The sequence below is a fragment of the Stegostoma tigrinum genome, chromosome 3 (genome assembly GCF_030684315.1).
Source record: "Stegostoma tigrinum isolate sSteTig4 chromosome 3, sSteTig4.hap1, whole genome shotgun sequence".
NCBI lineage: Eukaryota > Metazoa > Chordata > Chondrichthyes > Orectolobiformes > Stegostomatidae > Stegostoma > Stegostoma tigrinum.
The window spans coordinates 107,873,828-107,891,682 of record NC_081356.1 but is presented as its reverse complement, the minus strand read 5'-3'; the positions used below and the strand labels follow the sequence as shown (position 1 = coordinate 107,891,682).

The 17,855-nt window shown below is 40.8% G+C and overlaps 1 protein-coding gene across 4 annotated transcripts in view; it reads left to right on the top strand.

Annotated features, from left to right (window-relative positions):
* The window catches only part of ap3b1a (adaptor related protein complex 3 subunit beta 1a), a 308,383-nt gene that overhangs the window by 16,955 nt on the left and 273,573 nt on the right, over window positions 1-17,855 (top strand). The window contains exon 1 of one of the 4 annotated variants that reach the window (XM_048527277.2): window positions 13,779-13,949. The exons of the other annotated variants lie outside the window; for them this stretch is intronic. Within the exon in view, the coding sequence (XP_048383234.1) occupies window positions 13,825-13,949 (125 nt within the window). The 5' untranslated portion in view covers window positions 13,779-13,824. Of the gene's footprint in view, window positions 1-13,778; window positions 13,950-17,855 lie in introns of those variants that run through there. 4 annotated transcript variants of the gene reach the window in all.

Below are 17,855 nucleotides of genomic sequence, written 5' to 3'. Positions count from 1 at the left end.
CCCCAACTATACTCTCCTCTCCACCTATCATCTTTTCTCTCCATCTTCGGTCCGCCTCCCCCTCTCTCCCTATTTATTCCAGAACTCTCACCCCATCCCCCTCTCTGATGAAGGGTCTAGGCCCGAAACGTCAGCTTTTGTGTTCCTGAGATGCTGCTGGGCCTGCTGTGTTCATCCAGCCTCACATTTTATTATCCATGATTGTATTACTCCTATTTTGTTTGAGATTCCAGCTTTGAAGAAAATCGGCCCACTTGGTGATATATTTATGCAGATATATAAATACTTTAAATAATGCACAAACTAGACTATTAAAATGGTCACCACCAGGAAATCGTATGAAACTGAGTCCAATGTTTTTTTTATTTCCAGTAACTTTTTAAACCTATCAACAAGTCAAGACTATATTTTTACAGTTTGTAATCTCTCCTTTATCATACAATTGACAATATCCTACGACTGAAGTCTATTGAAGACCAGCAAAGATATCACTTGACCTAGATCATGCACAGTGAGGCTGTTTTGGTGCAACTAATTGATATTATTGCTTCACTTTCATATGAGTGATTGTCCTAACCCTGTGTGGCTCATTTGTTCTTTTTCCCAATCCTAACCATCTTCCCCTGGTTTAAATGACCTTCCAATGTATTCTTAAATGTTAAGCTGGATGAACACAGGAGGCCAAGCAGGAAAGTTTGATGTTTCAGGTCGAGACCCTTCTAAGAAAAGTCAAACTTGCCTGCTGTGGTCATCCAGCTTCACACCGTGTTATCTCAGATTCTCCAGCATCGGCAGTTCCTACTATCTCTTCTTAAATGTTAGCCTGGTTTTGACCAACATTTAACTCTGGAGGCAAGTACCAAAGTGTCTCAAATTTCTGGTAAAGAAGACTTCTGTTCCAAATTTATTGTATGTAACTTTTTAATACCTGTTTTGTCTCCTTATTTTCTATCTTCCTATCCACCATGTTCTGTGCCTTCATACATTTAAGTATTGCTGTTAAGTCACTGCTCAATCTCACTTCTAATGCCAGTAAACTTAGATCGTGTTTCCATTTTAACGGTGGGTAATTTCTTGCACTGTTTTATTTGCTGGTGGGATGGTAGGACTTAGTGGCTATGTGTGCAATTGAACTATGATTTCATTAGGCTTATTATAATGACTGATGTAGTTAATAGCTCTTATTTTGTGAATGTGGGTGGTTTTGTTTTTGAATATTACTGGCTTTGGAAAAACCATCTCATAATAGCTTTGATAACTTAGCAGTAGTTGTGTAATGTAGTTAATAAGATTAACTGTAAATTTCAATTAAGCCACTAGATGGTGACACTTCATTGCAGAATTTTCCAGAGATGAATTTTTCAAGATCTGTTCTGGCAGCAGGGTATCATGCAGTGAATATTTAGTTAAAGCAGGAACCTGCTTCTGTATCTATAAATGAATAAAGCCATAAGATATTAGAAGTAGCCTGCTCAGCCTATCAAGCTTTGCCTTTCAATGAGATCCTAACTAATTTGATAACCCTTAACTCTGTTCTGCCTCTTTTCCCACTATCTTTTGATTCTCTCACTGATATAAAACCTGTCTATCTCAGCCTTGTCAGTCTTCTGTGGTAAAGAATTCCAGAGATTCACTCTGAGAGAAGACGTTGTCCTTATCTGTCTTATATGTGTGACCCCTATACTGAGATTATGCCCTCTGGCTTTAGACTCTCCCACAAAGAGAAACCACGTCTCTGTATCTATCCTGCCTAGTCTCCTAGAAGCTTGTGTTTTGTCAAGGTTGCCTTTTGTTCTTCTAAATGCCAATGAGTACAGGCCTGACCAGTTCAAGCTCTCACAAGGCGAGTCCCTCCGTACCTGGTCTCAGTCTTTTTTGGACTGCCTCCAATGCCAGTATGTCATTGCGCAGATAAGGGGCTCAAAACTGTCCACAGTATTCCAACTGAAGTCTGACTAGTGCCTTGTATAGTTCTAGGTCTTCCTAAATTTTAATACTTAATTCCATTTGCAATGAAGGCCAATATTCCATTTGCCCTCCTTTTTAAAGGTCGTCTAGAGCTGTCTGCTGTCCAATTAAACAACATTAAGCTCCTACATTCTTTGTGTGCATAACTTCTCATTTTCCCCATTGAGTATAATGTATCAAGTTTTTGTTCAAATGCTTAGCCTGTCTCTATGCCTCTGCAGACTTTGATGTCTTCACCACTTGTCGTCCCATCTATTTTTGTGTCATTTGCAGACTTTGATACAGTGTATTGTCTTTTCATGAGTATATATTGTAAATAATTGTGGCTGCACCACTGACCCCTGTTGTGTTTAGCCGATTAATTGGCAAATTCTCCATCTGTGCAAATTTACTAGCTGCAATACCGTGGCCTGTTATTAAGCAGTCTAATATTTGGTACCTTAAATACTTTGTGAAAATCCAAATGTATTACATCCATTTGCTCCCCTTTTATGTATCTTGCTTGTCCCTCCTTAAAGAATGATTATAAATTTGTCAGACATGATTTTCCCCTCTGCTGACTGTTTGATCGTGTTGTGTATCTCCAAATGTTCAGCAATTACATCATTGTGTGATAGACTTCAGATTTTCCCAACAACCGATCTTAAGCTAACTGGCACATGGCACATGGGTACCTGCTTTGTCTCCATCTTTTTTTAAAATAATTATTATATCTGCAATTTTCCAGCTCCCGGGGCACTTCCAGAATCTAAGGCTTACTATCAATACATTGACTGTCTCTGTGTAGCTTCTTCCTCTTAATAGTCTAGGATGCCCCAACAGTTCCAAGTAACTGATCAGTTTTTAGCCCCATTAGTTCCCTGAGCACTTTTTTTAACCCCTCTAGTCATAGTTATTCTCTTTATTTGATCTCCTCCTTTTATTATTTAATAAATTGGTAACTTTATGAATTGCTATCTATAGTACAGGGCTTATGGATGATGAACGTGGTTAGGAAAATTTGTCATGCCATGTTTCAGCACAGATATCCTATAAAACAAAAAACTTTGTTCTTAATTGGGAATCCTATTGTCTTCTCCCAGTATTTGACACCCACTGTCTCTTGAGTTTCTTTCCTCTTTGTCCTTAACTTGATCTTGATTTGTATTGGAATATGATTTAGCAGTTAATAGCTATTATCATTCTTCTCGCTTGAGCACAGTGACATTGGCTGGCCATAGTTACGTTTGTAGTCTATATTCATCCTTTGACTAACTTTTGTTTACTTCTCCAACATGTGTTGATGCACAATGATTGTGAAACCCCAATATCTAATGTGGCGAACGTGCAAACTCTGCAGTGCCTTGTACCTCTTAATTTACTGTTTTTTTGATTCTTGCCTCGTGAAGTATGAAGTATTCAGTGTCCAGAGTCTTGAGCTAAGGAGCAAGTCAGTTGGTGAATGCAATGATTGTTCAGTTGTGTTAATTTTCTGGAATTGGTTAATACTCAACAGCCAAGTAAAGTTAATATGGAATGCAGTAAATGATTTTAGAGCTACACTGCATTTAAAAACAATAATGTGGACATGTCTTTCATTCAGGTATCTTTATTATTTGCAATGCCCTGATCAAAATGCAAATAAGTATTGTTCAAGATTGAGCAAAATAAATAAATACACAAAATTATCTTTCTTTTGCCCCCCCCCCCCCTTTAAACTTGTGCTTTGTGTACCTATTGTAAGTAGAACAGTAACCTTTCTACCAACTATTTGGCATATACTTTACTATGGTTTAACATTAATCAGCATAGGCTAGTTTCTTTTTAACCAGGCTAACTTGGTTCTGTACACAAAGCCTTTAAATTGATTTGGTATTACAATTTGTTGCACTTTATTTTTGAAAATGAACATCAATGTACAAACAGCTAATGAATGAGGAATCCACAAAAACTATTAGTGTCATGGATACGTTGAAATTGTTTTAGTGGATTGCTCTTTCATTTGGTAGGTGATTGACAGGTTTTGATCAAAATCTTTTGCTTTCCTGTAGATCTACAAATTGAACTGTTGGAGTTTCAAGAAATATCAATGTTTCATAAAACCCTGTGCCAATAATTTAGCTGAAGTTACCAAATTCATGTTCATCTTAGTTTTTTCCGTGAGTCAGGGTAAAAGAGCTGGAATGTAAATCATTGTACTTGTATGACTAAAACCTCTTGATAAAACCACTTTAGTTTTTTGGCACGCATTTAAGTACCTTCCTCTATTTGAAATGTATTTCATACAATGCTATGAATGATAAACATGAATATTTGCATATCGTGACTTCATGTTATAGTTTAGAGCTAAAAAACTGTTTTGTCTCATGTACTGATATACAGTGACAAATTTTGTTTTCAAGCAGTACAGGCAGATCACAGCAACCAAAGGATGTACAGATCAAGAAGACTTCAAGGCATGCATGTTACATTAATTGAGGCTAAGAGTCCATTCACCGTTCTGATAACAGCTGGAAAGAAGCTGATCCTGAACCTGCTCATGTGTGTGTTCAGGCTTCTGTCCCTTCTTATTGGAAGAGGTTGTAAGAGAGCATCACCGCATCACCAGGGTGTGATGAGTCTTTGTTGGCTGCCTTTCTGTGGCAGTGAGTTATTTTTGTAAATAACCCATGGGTGGAAGGTTGGCTTCTGTGATGGTCTGGGCTGTACACACCACCTTCTGTAGCTGCTTTTGGTCCTGGCCAGAGTATTTTCCATAACCAAACTGTTATGCACTCAGAGTGTGCTTTCTATGGTGCATCTGTAGAGGTTGGTGAGGAATCTTATGGACATACCGAATTTCCTGAGCTGCTTGAGGAAATGGGATTGTTGTGCCGCCTTGACAGTCGCATTTACGTGGCAAATCCGAGACAGGCCATCAGTTGTTGTCAGTCCAAGGAATATGACTTGGACTGTTCACTCTGTCAACCTCTGTAGATGAAGATATGTTCACCTCATTTTCTGAAGTCATCAGTTCTTTAGTTTTGCTGACGTTTGTTTTTCATTGCACCACATCACCAAGCTCTCTCTCTACCGTATTTTGACTTGCCATTGTTTAGATATCCATTGCACTATGGTGGCTTTGTCAGCAAACTTGTAGATTCCATTCATTCAGAATTTGGCAGCACAATTGTGGATGTACAGGGGGTACAGTAGGGGCCTGAGGATGCTGGCTTGGGGGGGGGGGGGGTCGTTGGTGGGTGGGGGTTCTAGTGTTGTGTTATTGTGGAGGAGCTGCAGTTACCTATCTTCACTGTGGCCAATGGGTCAGAAAACTGACGATCCAGTTGCAAAGGGCAAAACTGAGACCAAGGTCATGCAGTATTGAGATCAGTCTAGAGGGGATAATGGTGTTGTCTACAGCTCTGTCTTCAATGAGCAGGAGTCTGATGTAGGGGTCTTCTTTTTTTGTCTAGATGTTTCAGGATTGAGTGCAGGGCTAGGGATATGGCATCCTGTGCAGACGTTGGTAGGCAAACTATGGGGGATCAAGGCAGGCTGGGAGACTGGAGTTGATAGGGGTCAGAACCAGCCCCTCAAAGCATTTCATGATTATTAAAGTCGGACCTATTGGGCAGTAGTCATTTAGGCACACTGCATACGATTTCTTGGGTATGGGGATAATGGTGGTCATCTTGAAGCAGATGGGGGCTCGGCCTATAAGAGGGAGAGGTCGAAGATGTCGGTGAATAACTCCTCCAGTTGGTCCACACAGGGTCTGAGTGCTAGGCCAAGGACACCGTCCGGGCCCGTCGCTTTCTTTGGTTGACCCCCTGCAATAGCGTAACCTTGGTTAGGGTTTACACAGTGAGTAAATTATATGTTGCTGATGACCAACCTTGCAGAGGTTTTGCCCCCTTGACTTATTTCTCTTTATCTTTTAGAAATATAAGTACTTGTAAACATATTCCCATGAAATAAATGATCACTGAATAACTTTATAAGTTTGTGACTGATTTTGAAGAGCAAGTGAGCGAACTCAATGTTGGCTTGCACTGTCTCCATGGATGCTGTCTGACTGGTTGTAATCGCAGCATTTGTTTTCAGTACAGGTTTCAGCATCTGTGGTAATTTTCTCCAATATCCTCATTGTTTAGGTTATTACTATGATTCCGTTGCTTAGTGTTTACTGGCTCCTTTGGTGCATCACAACCGACAAAATTTCAGAAACTGTTCAACCTAAATCAATTCCATAAAGAAAAGTTAGGGCTTTTACCCAACTTTGGCTGTGATGAACACTTTTGTGTCTTAACCTGAACATGGTAGTAGTACCATTTAACTTAGTAAAACTTTCAAACTGCTTCACAGACATTGTCAAAAAAGAATTGGCACCAGAATACATGACATGTTTGGGTGGATGATTAACAGCTTGGACAGAAATAGCTCTTTTGACGGAGGAGAGAAACATGTAGAGGTGCAGATAAGTTTTGGGACAATTCCAGACTCTGGCTAAATGGGAGATCTGCTGCTTAACCCCTGGCAGAGATTTAGAATTATGTGGAGCAACAAACTGTTGACAAGGAACTAAAATATAATTACAAGGTCTCCCCCTTTAATTGTTTATTCAACTTTTGTACATATGGCACCAAATAAAGCAACTTGGTAATGAACCATGTCTGATTATGAAGAAACTGAACACCTCAGATACACTAATGCCACTAACATAGGTGAAAAGCAGTAGGAATTATAAAACAGCAAACATTGGGTGTGAGTGATAATGGGAACTGCAGATGCTGGAGAATCCAAGATAATAAAATGTGAGGCTGGAAGAACATAGCAGGAGCACAAAAGCTGACGTCTCGGGCCTAGACCCTTCATCAGAGAGGGGGATGGGGAGAGGGGGAGGCAGACGGAAGATGGAGAGAAAAGAAGATAGGTGGGGAGGTAGGGAGGGGATAGGTCAGTCCAGGGAAGATGGACAGGTCAAGGAAGTGGGATGAGGTTAGTAGGTAGGAGATGGAGGTGCAGCTTGGGGTGGGAGGAAGGGATGGGTGAGAGGAAGAACAGGTTAGGGAGGCAGAGACAGGCTGGACTGGTTTTGGGATGCAGTGGGTGGAGGGGGAAGAGCTGGGCTGGTTTTGGGATGCGGTGGGGGAAGGGGTGATTTTGAAGCTGGTGAAGTCCACGTTGATACCATTAGGCTGTAGGGTTCCCAAGCGGAATATGAGTTGCTGTTCCTGCAACCTTCGGGTGGCATCGTTGTGGCACTGCAAGAGGCCCATGATGGACATGTCGTCTAAAGAATGGGAGGGGGAGTGGAAATGGTTCGCAACTGGGAGGTGCAGTTGTTTATTGCGAACCCAGCGGAGGTGTTCTACAAAGCGGTCCCCAAGCATTGGGTGTGCCAAGTTATAGTGATTGAAATTGTGAAAGAGAAGCAGTTTAAGGGAGTGGCATGGTTAAACCTTTTAAAGGGTTTTAATGACAATGCAGGCTATCAATATCAGATGAAGAGAATTATTGAGTAAGTGGAAGGATGTTAAAATATGCAAAAACTTCCAGGAATGGGCAACATTCTTAGTGAGTAAAGTGAAAAGGTGAGGTGAGAGTGCCATTGACATCAAAGCCACATTTTACCAAATCTGGTATCAAAAAGGGTAGTGTCTTAAGCTCAAACATCTTCAGTTGCTTAATCTACGATCTTTGCAGCATCAAAACATCAGATTTTGTTATGTTCTGACGGTACATTGCTCAACACTGTTTGCAGTGACTTTGATACAAAAGTGGTCTGTGTCCAAATGCAGCCAGTCTTGGACAATACCCAGGTTTGGCCTGAATATGGTAAATAACGTGAGCTGTATGTGCCAGACAGTGACCATTTCTGATTAATCTAACCATCACCCCTTGACACTTATTGGTGTTACTATCACTGAATTCCCCACTATCATCATCCTGGCGGTAACTATTGATCAGAAACTGAACTGGACTCACCATATTAATACAGTGACTACCCGAGCAGGTCAGAAATTAACAATACTGCAGTCAGTAACTCAACTCCTGTCTCCCCAAAGTTTGTCCAGCATCTGCTAGGCACAAGTCAGAAGTGTGATGGAATACTCCCCACTTGCTTGGATGAGTGCAGCTTCATAAGCACGCAAAGCTCTACCATTCAGAGCAAAGCAACTTTTTCTTTTAATTATTCACAGGATGAGGTGTCACTGACTATGCCAGCATTTTCATTGCCCATCCCAAGTAGGCAATTCAGAGTCACGTGCATAGCTGTGGGTGTGAAGTCACATGTAAGCCAGACCTGGTGATAATTCCACTTGATTACCTCAGCACATCTTCCAACAGTGAGGCCCTTCATCAGAAGATATAGGAGCAGAATTAGGCCACTTTGTGCATTGAATCTGCTTCACCATTTGATCATGGTGTTGCCAGAGGAGGTAGTGGAGGCAGACACAATAGCAGCATTTAAGAAGCACCTGGACAAATACACGAATAGAAAGGGAACAGAGTGATACGGATCCTGTAAGTGAAGGCAGCTTTAATATGGAAGGGCAATATGTGGCGGCTCAGGCTTGGAGGGCTGAAGGGCTGTTTTTTTTTGTTTCTTAACCACACTTGCCTGCTTTCTACACCTCTCATTGCCCCCCCCCCGCCACCATTCCATAACCATGATTCCTTTACTAATCAAGAACCTAAATATCTCCACCTTTAAATGCATTCAGTGACTTCTCTCCACAGTCTTCTATGGAAGTGAGTCCCATAGATTCACCATCATGGTCAATAAACTCCTCATCTTGGTTCTAAAGGGTTGACCCTTTTACTCTGAAGCTGTGCCCTCAGGTCCCAGTCTCATACTACATCTACTCTATCCAGGCCTCTTCGTACTCTGAGTTTCAATGTGATGTCCCTCTCATCCTTCTGAGCTCCAAATACATACCCAGAGCCCTCAACCGCTGCTCATATGCCGACCCCTCTAACCTGGTGTCGTTATTGTAAACCTCCCCTCAAGCCCATCCAAGGTTAGCGCATCTTTCCTTATGTAAGGGGTCCAATATTCCAATGGCAGTCAGATCAGAGCCTTGAACAGCTTTAGCAGTACAACTCTGATCTTGTATTCCAGTCCTTTTGAAGTGAATGCTAGCATTGCATTTACCTTACTTACTGCCAACTAAATCTGCATGTTAATGTCAAGAGAGTCCTGAACTGACTCGTAAATTCCTTTGTGCTTCAGACTTCCAAAGCCTTTGCCTGTTGAGAAAGTAGCTATGCCTCTTCCTACCAAAGTGCATAACCTCGCACTTTCCCCCCATGGTACTGTGTTTGTTGCCTCTTTTTGCCCACTTTCCCAACCCATCCAAGACCTTCTGCTTTCTCAACATGACCTGTCCCTCCAATTATCTTTTTCGCTAAGTTTGCAGATGAGACAATGTCCGCAGTTCCTTCATCCAGATTGTTAACGTACAGCATGAATAGTTGTGAGCCTGACACTGACCCCTGCAGAACTCCAGTAGTCATTAGCTGCCTTACCAGGGGGAACATAGCTTATCCTTTTTGTGTGCCTTCTGCCAGTCAGCCAATTCCTATCCATGCCAGTACCTTGCCTGTAACACCATGGGCTCTTCATTAGCAGCCTCATGTGCACTGCTGCTGATGCTCAGTAGCAGTCATGTGTAGCATCAGCGATGTGCACTGCAGAAACTTGCCAAAGATGTTTTAGACAACACTTCCCAAACCCATGGCCAGCTACCTTTTGAGCAGGACAAGGTCAGCAGATTCACGGGAACACCACCACCACCTGCAAGTTTTCCTCCGAGCCATTCGCCTCCATGAGTTGGAAATATGACATTTTAAGTTTATTGGGTCAAAGTCCTGGAATTCCTTCTGTACTAGCATTGTGGCTTTACCTACAGTATGTGGACTGCAAGAGGTTCAAGGCAGCATGTCACCATCGCTTTCTCAATCATAACAGGTAATAAATGTTGGCACAGCCAGCAATGCCCCCTCCCATGAATGAAAACAACAAAAATTCGCCTAAAGATGGAAGAGGAGAAGTCAGTTGTAAATTCCGGTTTTATAGTTTTTTTTAAGGATTGAGGTGCTGCGAGGAATTATTAGTCATCTTTCAAAGTGCTAAAGGGGAGCTATAAATCTGCTCCCCAAACCAGTGCTGTTGAACAGCAGTGTACAATTTTTGTACAGTCTTTCTTTGAAACAGCAAAACTCATGCCCACAGGATGTGGGTACCACTGGCTTTGCGAACTGTTACTACCCATTCCTAATCCTCCTTGGGAATGTAGTGGTAAGCTCTTGTCTTGAACCACTGCAGTTTGTTGTGAATAGTCACTGCCCTGGTGGGAAGGGAGCTCCACAATTTTGATTGAGTGACTGTGTGATCGTGGTGTAAGCCTTGAAGGGCTACTTGCAGGTGGAAATGTTCCTTGGATCAGCTGTTCTTGTCTTTCTAGATGGTAGATATTGAGGTTTGGAAGTTGAAGTTTGTGCTTGAAATTCAAAGTAATCCTGATCTGCAACTTCAGTTCTATTTCTTTTCACAGATGCTGCCTGATCTGAGCATTTCCTGCACTTTAACACCTTAGCTGCAATAAAAATGGAGGCTTGTCTAGCGTTAGTATGTGTAAGTAGATCAGTTTAATGAAATAAATTAACTGTCAAATTTGTTATGGGTGTTAAACCTGACTGGAAGTTGTTGTGTGATACTAGATAAATTGCCTTTTTCAATTGATTTACTACTAGTTAGATAAAACTACTAAAAGTTCAGTGGTTAGGAGATAGCAAGAACTGCAGATGCTGGAGTCAGTTGAGATGTTAGTGGGTTAACAGCCCATGAATTTTTATGCTCCATCTCTCCTCCTGGGGTATGTGAACACTGTCTCAACTTCCTGCCCTAGTAGGATTGGGTGTAATGCATCAGTAAACACAAAAAGCATTAAGCTTTGTAATCTTTATGGCTCTACCCCCCACACTGCCACCTACCCCTGTTTCTGCTGAAATGGCCAGGTCAGTGACCTTTGATCAAGCCAGGCAGTTGTCGTCACATGAAATCGCATCCTGTCGTTGTCATACACTTCAACGATCAAAGCTATATTCTGTTCTGAGATGTAGTAATTGCTTTTATGTATCTGCCAATTCCAAGGGTGTAAAAGCGGGGACTGTCCCCTGTTCAGGAAGAATTGCTCACGATACTCAGCACTCTGTGCCGGGTTGCATGTAGCGATCCTCTGCAGCTTGTACATGCTAAATAATAAAGAATTGTATTTTTGTAACCAGATCGGTGTCTTGCTCTTGCACCAAGTCCATGAGGGTGTCTGAGAATCGAACCTGACATAGTCGGTACGATGGAGCTGGAGGAACACAGCAGCTCAGGCAGCATCAGAGGAGAAGGAAAGTCGACATTTTCGCCTTTATGCCCTTCAGCAATGGTGAGTGGGAGGGGAGCTCAGAAATAAATGGAGGAATGGGGCAAGGGGAAGGTAGACGTCGACCTTACCCCTGCCCCATCCCTCCGTTTACTTCTGAGCTCCCTTCCTCCCCCTCCCTAATCCTGATGAAGAGTGTAAACTGAAACATTGACTTTCCTCCTCTGATACTGCCTGACCTGCTGTGTTCCTCCAGCTCCAGCTAGAGGTTTAGAGGTGTTCCCTGTTCTTGAAGCGCTGAATAAACTTGACCACTAACTAAGACAGGATGATCAATTATTTGTATCTGGAAATTGTAATTCACTCTGTTTGTCGCAAAGCTAATTTAGTACCCATTTCAAAAGCATACACTCATTAATTTCATGCCTGAGACTAATTTAGAAGCAGGAACGTAGACTTGGTTTGCGGTATAGTGATTTTTGTCGTCTGCAAAGCTTAAGGAACTGGAAGAGGAAAAACTGTGTGAAATTGACTCTTTTAAAATGTTATGTGATGTCTAGCTTCTCCTTTTTTATACCTCTGTATTGAAAAACAGGCGCATCTTTCCCTGGAAATGACCTTAACGAATACTTGAATAGTAACAATGTCTTGTTTATATCATTCTAACAGCATTTGTACACTCATTCGAAGCACTTAAAAGCCGTTACATTTCTGCCTCAGCGCGCTAAATCAGAGTTGTAGGTATTCACAGCTCAGCAAGGCAACAATACCTTTTTCAAAGAGTGCAAGATCGAGCCAAAACAGGTTTAGATAATTTAAACTTCATCCAGTTTATTAGGTGCATAGCTGAACCATGCACACCAAAACATTGAAATTCTCGGTTGTTCAATTTTGAGTGAGTGGAATTGAAAGGGTGTCAGGACCCCGAGCAGGTTGGTTCTCATCTTCCAAAATTCCTATATCCAGAAACTGTACCATGTAACCAATTGAAGGTGCAACTAGAGTTGGATTTGATTAGTTTACCAAATGATATCATACATTCATGTGAGCATAGACTGTAGTTTCATTTGTTACTGTTTATAGGTGGTACTTCATTCAAAATTTTAATCAAAAAATGATGTCTCCCATCCACTGTACTCAGGTTTGCGCCTGTAAAGTGATTTTTGTGAAGCTGAAATTTTGAGCCAATGTATAACTTAAATATTCATCCACTTAGAGTCCCTGATAATTCTGTTTACACAGTTTTTATCATTTTTAGTAATAATTAAGTGTGACCTAGTGTAGTAGGTACCACAGTATGACCGGCAAAGGTTGAATTCTGTTTCATTTAACCCGTTATTCATTTTTTTAAAAAAAGGCTAGAACGTCTGCTTTCAGGATATCTTGAAAGGAAAATCACTTGGAGAAATTTCTTAAGCCTTGAAAAATATAGTTGAAATTCATGGCAAGGTATGATCATTGTTGAGTGGCAAGGTGGCAAATAATCATTTTTGCAGTACCAAATTGAGTAATATGGGGTGGAAGGAAGTTAATGATTATCTTAATTCCTATTCTTTTAAAATCAATCATTCTCTAGACTGAGTATACGCAGTCCACTGGGATTAGTTGTTTGATCTGCAACTAAAGGAGTAGCATTTTGAGTTGGTTCAAATTTGTTCACCTCGCAAACAGTGGGTTAGTCTGTTACAGAAGCGTAAATACAGTACTGGGTCTAGAAGATTTCCATGTGTGTGTTACTGAAGGCATAGTTGCTGTCACTTTTGACCTTGTTAGCTGATAAATCCATCCTCGAGGATAAGCAAGGAACATGGTTGTAGGTAATATCTCAGGAAGTAGGTATTCATTAGGTTGAGAGCAATGATAAAAGATACTGAATTGGAAATTATTTCAGATTTGAAAAGGTTATGTATTTAGTTTGGTAACCTTGACCAAATTAATCTTATTGATAAGTTTATTTCTCTTGAGCAAGATTTGCTGACATGCCCATATATCTGAATCATAAAATGATGTCATCCAATGGATATTTCTCGGGCTGCTACATTTAAGCTGGCAGTTTTTGACACGTTGTTTTTATTCTCTGGCACGATGTACTTATTTTCTTGTGGCAGTTGATTGGATTTGTTTTCATTCGTGTTTTTAGTTTTTAATTATGTATTAATCACTTCATTTTTACAAGGGGTTTTTTAGACAGTAAGATGAGAAATATATCACTTAAGATTTCCATGTATTTGAAACAGTCAAGCTTTAAAGTCAACAATAAGGACGGGAAGAGGAATTGACTGGACTTCCAACTTAAGTACTGCTGCACCTTGTTGATAGGCACAGAATGTTTGCAAAGGGAAATATTTCCTAGATATGGTTAAATGTTTTAATGAACTGGTGAAGTAATCCATTGGGAATGTTTATTTCTTCATGGGTTTGTTTGTCAGGTGACTAACTTTTTACAGGCTTGGTTATATCCCAGCACAAACTTGTAACTGGGAGGTTTATTACAAGCTAGAGACTGGATCCAATGGCTACAGTGAAGAACGTGTTGGTAGTTGCAGATAGTCTTCAGCTATCACTGAGTTTGGAGCAGACTTCGGAGGAGCAGGGTCTGACTGAACTTAACAATGGAAGTGAACAGCAATTGATTGGGTATGTCCGACACTTGAATGTTCGTATTATAACATTAAAGTTAATGGCCTGGGGTTTCAGCTTGGAGCGTGGGTTTTCTCAGTGCAACCGACTTAAGAACTTGGAAATTTCAGCATATACCCACAAAACTATCTCCACCCTTCATTGGCAGTTTCCACTGATTATGTTTGTGGGTATTACAAAAGCCTGCAAAATTGAACTAGTTCTTTTGGGTACATTTTTACTGCTAACAATACAGTATTCAAAACGTTTTAATACAATTTGTAAAAAAAACTATCAAAACCACCTAAACGCCGGTGTAACTAAGAAATATTTTTTATCTGTTTGGTGGCATGCTCACTTCTGTACTAAATGGTTTGTGTTCTCCAGTCTCACTTGGGATTTGAGCACAAACTTCAAGGTTGACACAGCTGCATTGAGCTGGAGTGTTGCAGTATAAATAAGTGTTGTCTTTTGGATAAAATGCTAAACTCTGAAGTTTACAAAAGAGATGTAAACCATTTGCCTTCTCACTCAAGATCCCATTGACTTGATAGAGTGGATGTAAAACATCCCGTGGTGCTGCTTTGGTGAAGAAATAGGACTTAGAACATAGAACGTTACAGCACAGTACAGGCCCTTTTTGGCCCTCGATGTTGTGCCGACCTGTCATACCGATCTGAAGCCCATCTAACCTACACTATTCCATGTACGTCCATATGCTTGTCCAATGATGACTTAAATGTACCTAAAGTAGGCGAATCTACTACCGTTGCAGGCAAAGCGTTCCATTCCCATACTACTCTGAGTAAAGAAACTACCTCTGACATCTGTCCTATATCTTTCACCCCTCAATTTAAAGCTATGCCCCAACGTGATCGCCGTCTCACCATTCTAGGAAAAAGGCTCTCCCTAGCCACCCTATCTAACCCTCTGATTATTTTATATGTTTCAATTAAGTCACCCCTCAACCTTCTTCTCTCTAATGAAAACAGCCTCAAGTCCCTCAGCCTTTCCTCATAAGACCTTCCCTCCATACCAGGCAACATCGTAGTAAATCTTCTCTGCACCCTTTCCAAAGCTTCCACATCCTCCTTATAATGCGGTGACCAGAACTGTACACAATACTCCGCAATACACAATGCAGCCGCACCAGTTTTGTACAGCTGCAGCATAACCTCTTGGTTCCGGAACTCGATCCCACTATTATTATAAGCTAAAACACTGTATGCCGCCTTAACAGCATAAGAACAAATAATCTGGTCATGATCACATTGTTATTTGTGAGAATTTTTCTGACAGAATTGACTGAATTTCCTCTGTCGCAACACTGCCTACACATCAAAAGTACTTCATTGTTGGGAAAGCACCTTGAGACATCTGGTGCTCGTGAAAAGTGCAGTTTCAAGCAAACTTTCATTGTGTAAGATTGAAAGTTACTGAACAAAATGATTGTTCTCAAGTGATGGATTGACACTATTCAAAATGCTTCTGTTGTGATGAAACCATTTTCAACTGGTAATCAAATTCAGGTTGTCACTAATACTTAACTCTGCCCAATTGAGTTGATTCATGACTCTGAATTCAGTTTGAGTAGGAACTCAAGGGATAGAAAAGCCTTCACGAATGCCTAGTTTTTCCTGAGTAACTAGTGAGAAATGTCCAACTGATTTCATGAATGCCTAGTACGAGGCTTGGTAAGTTTAAGAAACTTGTTAATACTACTTTTGTTCATTAAAACCAACAGATGTTTTGTTCCATAAACCTAACGTTATTCATCTTCAGATCGCCAGGTGGATGGATAGGGTGTTTAGGCCTGGATGTTTCCTTATTGGAGTAAAGGAAGTTGAGGGTTGGCCTTAGAGGTTTATAAAATAATGAGGGTCACAAAGTGAGTAGTAAAGGCCTTTTCCTTTAAGCGGGGGAGTTCAAAACTAGAGGCCATATTTTTAAGGTGAAAGGAGCAAGCCTTTTTTAAATTCAAGGGGCAACTTTTTCCACAGGATGTTTCATGTATAGAATGAACTGCCAGAGGAAGTGGTAGATGCAGGTACGCTTATAACGTTTAGAAGACATTTGGATAGCTACATTTGGATATGGGGAAATTTTGTCAGCAGAGACAAGTTTCACCAAAGGATCCATTTCTATGCAGTTGACTTTGACTCTTTCAAGATGTTTAGTTGCTGACTTAGTTACTGATGAATTTGTGTTGTATAGTGTTATAGCATTGTATAATATTCCTTTAGAAATACAGGAAGACCATTTGGCCATTCAACCCATCAATCAATACAGTTCATCGCATATTTCAATTCCATTTACTCATCCTAGCCCAGTAACCTAGTGTGCTACTGTTAAACAGAAATCTATCAATATCTATCAATATCTACCTGGGACATAATTAACGACTGAGCTTCTACAACCTTCTGTGGCAGAGAGTACAGAAGGTTCACAATCACCTGAGTAAAATAATTTCCAACCACCTAAGCTTGTTTAGTTCTTTTAAACTTACCAGCAGTTTTAGTAGAAAAACAATGTTATACTAAACTTGTTTTGTCTCACAAATATAGCTTTCTTTGTTTTTATTTAGTTAGCGGGTATGAGAGTTGCCAGCATTTTATAGCCTGTTCCTAGTTGCCCTTGAGGTGGTGGTGAGGTACCTTCAACTGTTGCGGTCGATGTGCTGTAGGCATACCCATTAAGTCATTGGGGAGGAAGTTTCAGGATTTTGACCCAACAATACTGAAGGAATCTGAGATTTCCTGGAGCTGAGATGTCTGATCTCCAACAGCCACAGCTGTGTTCCGTTGTGCCGGTTAGATTCCAACCAGCAAAGAGTTAGTCCCGTACTTTGTGTGATCTGGATATCAAAGGCTGTCACTTGAACCTGACCTCTGGAGTTTAGATCTTTTGTTCATGTTTTGAACGAAGGCTGCCATGAGATTGTGTTGGGCCACTCAGCTCCTAATCCAACAGAGCATGAGTGAGCGGATACTCTTGTTCATTGGAATGTTTTGTGGAAATGGAATGGAGATTCTTATAGAGCCTTTTCTTCTTTTGCTTAAATATAAACAAAAGGAAAGCAAATGTTTTACTGCTGGGGTGGTACTTTTTCAAGAGGTGTGGGTATCAGTTAATTCAGTTGGCTGGATGGCCAGTTTGTGATGCAAATTGGTGCCAACAGTAAAATGTTCATGTATGGCTCTGGCTGAGGTCACCATGAAGGTCCTGCCTTTTCAACTTGGCTCCTTGCCTGAGTTGTGGTGACCCTTGGCTTAAACTTGACATCTCAGGAGAGCAAGTCTGTGGGAATATAGTGACTTTACCTTTTACTTTGTAAAGATGGTGTCACTTGCAGGAAATGTTGCGTTCTCTGCCAGTTTTGACGTAGCAGATTCTAGGAAATAACAATGTGATGATGACCAGCTAATCTGTTTTGTGTTGATTTGAGGGCTAAATATTGGCTGGAACATTGGCAATAACTTTCCTGGTGTTCACAACAGCGCCACAGGATTTTTTTTAACCTCCATCTGAAAGTGTAGAGAGACTGTGTGTTTAATACCTTTTCTGGAAGACATCTCATGATAGTCTCTTCAGAATGGCAGTGGAGAAGTGGCCTAGATTGTGCTGAAGCCTAAGTGGCACATGTTACGATCTTTGTAGAGTCAGCAATTTATTTAGAGGAAATAAAAAATTTCAGTTTGTAATTAAAAGAATATGATCCCACGGTGTAAAATTGAATTTTTTTCTGCACATTACATTAGTCAATAAAATAAACACCAAACCTTCCACAGATGCTGATATTGCTGAGTTTGATTAATGCACATTTCCTGTGTTTAATTTGCATCATTCAGGGTTTCTGGGTAACTGTGCTCCAGATGTGTGTATTTGCAAATGTGATATAGCCCAGGGGTAGTGGTTGCCCCCTAG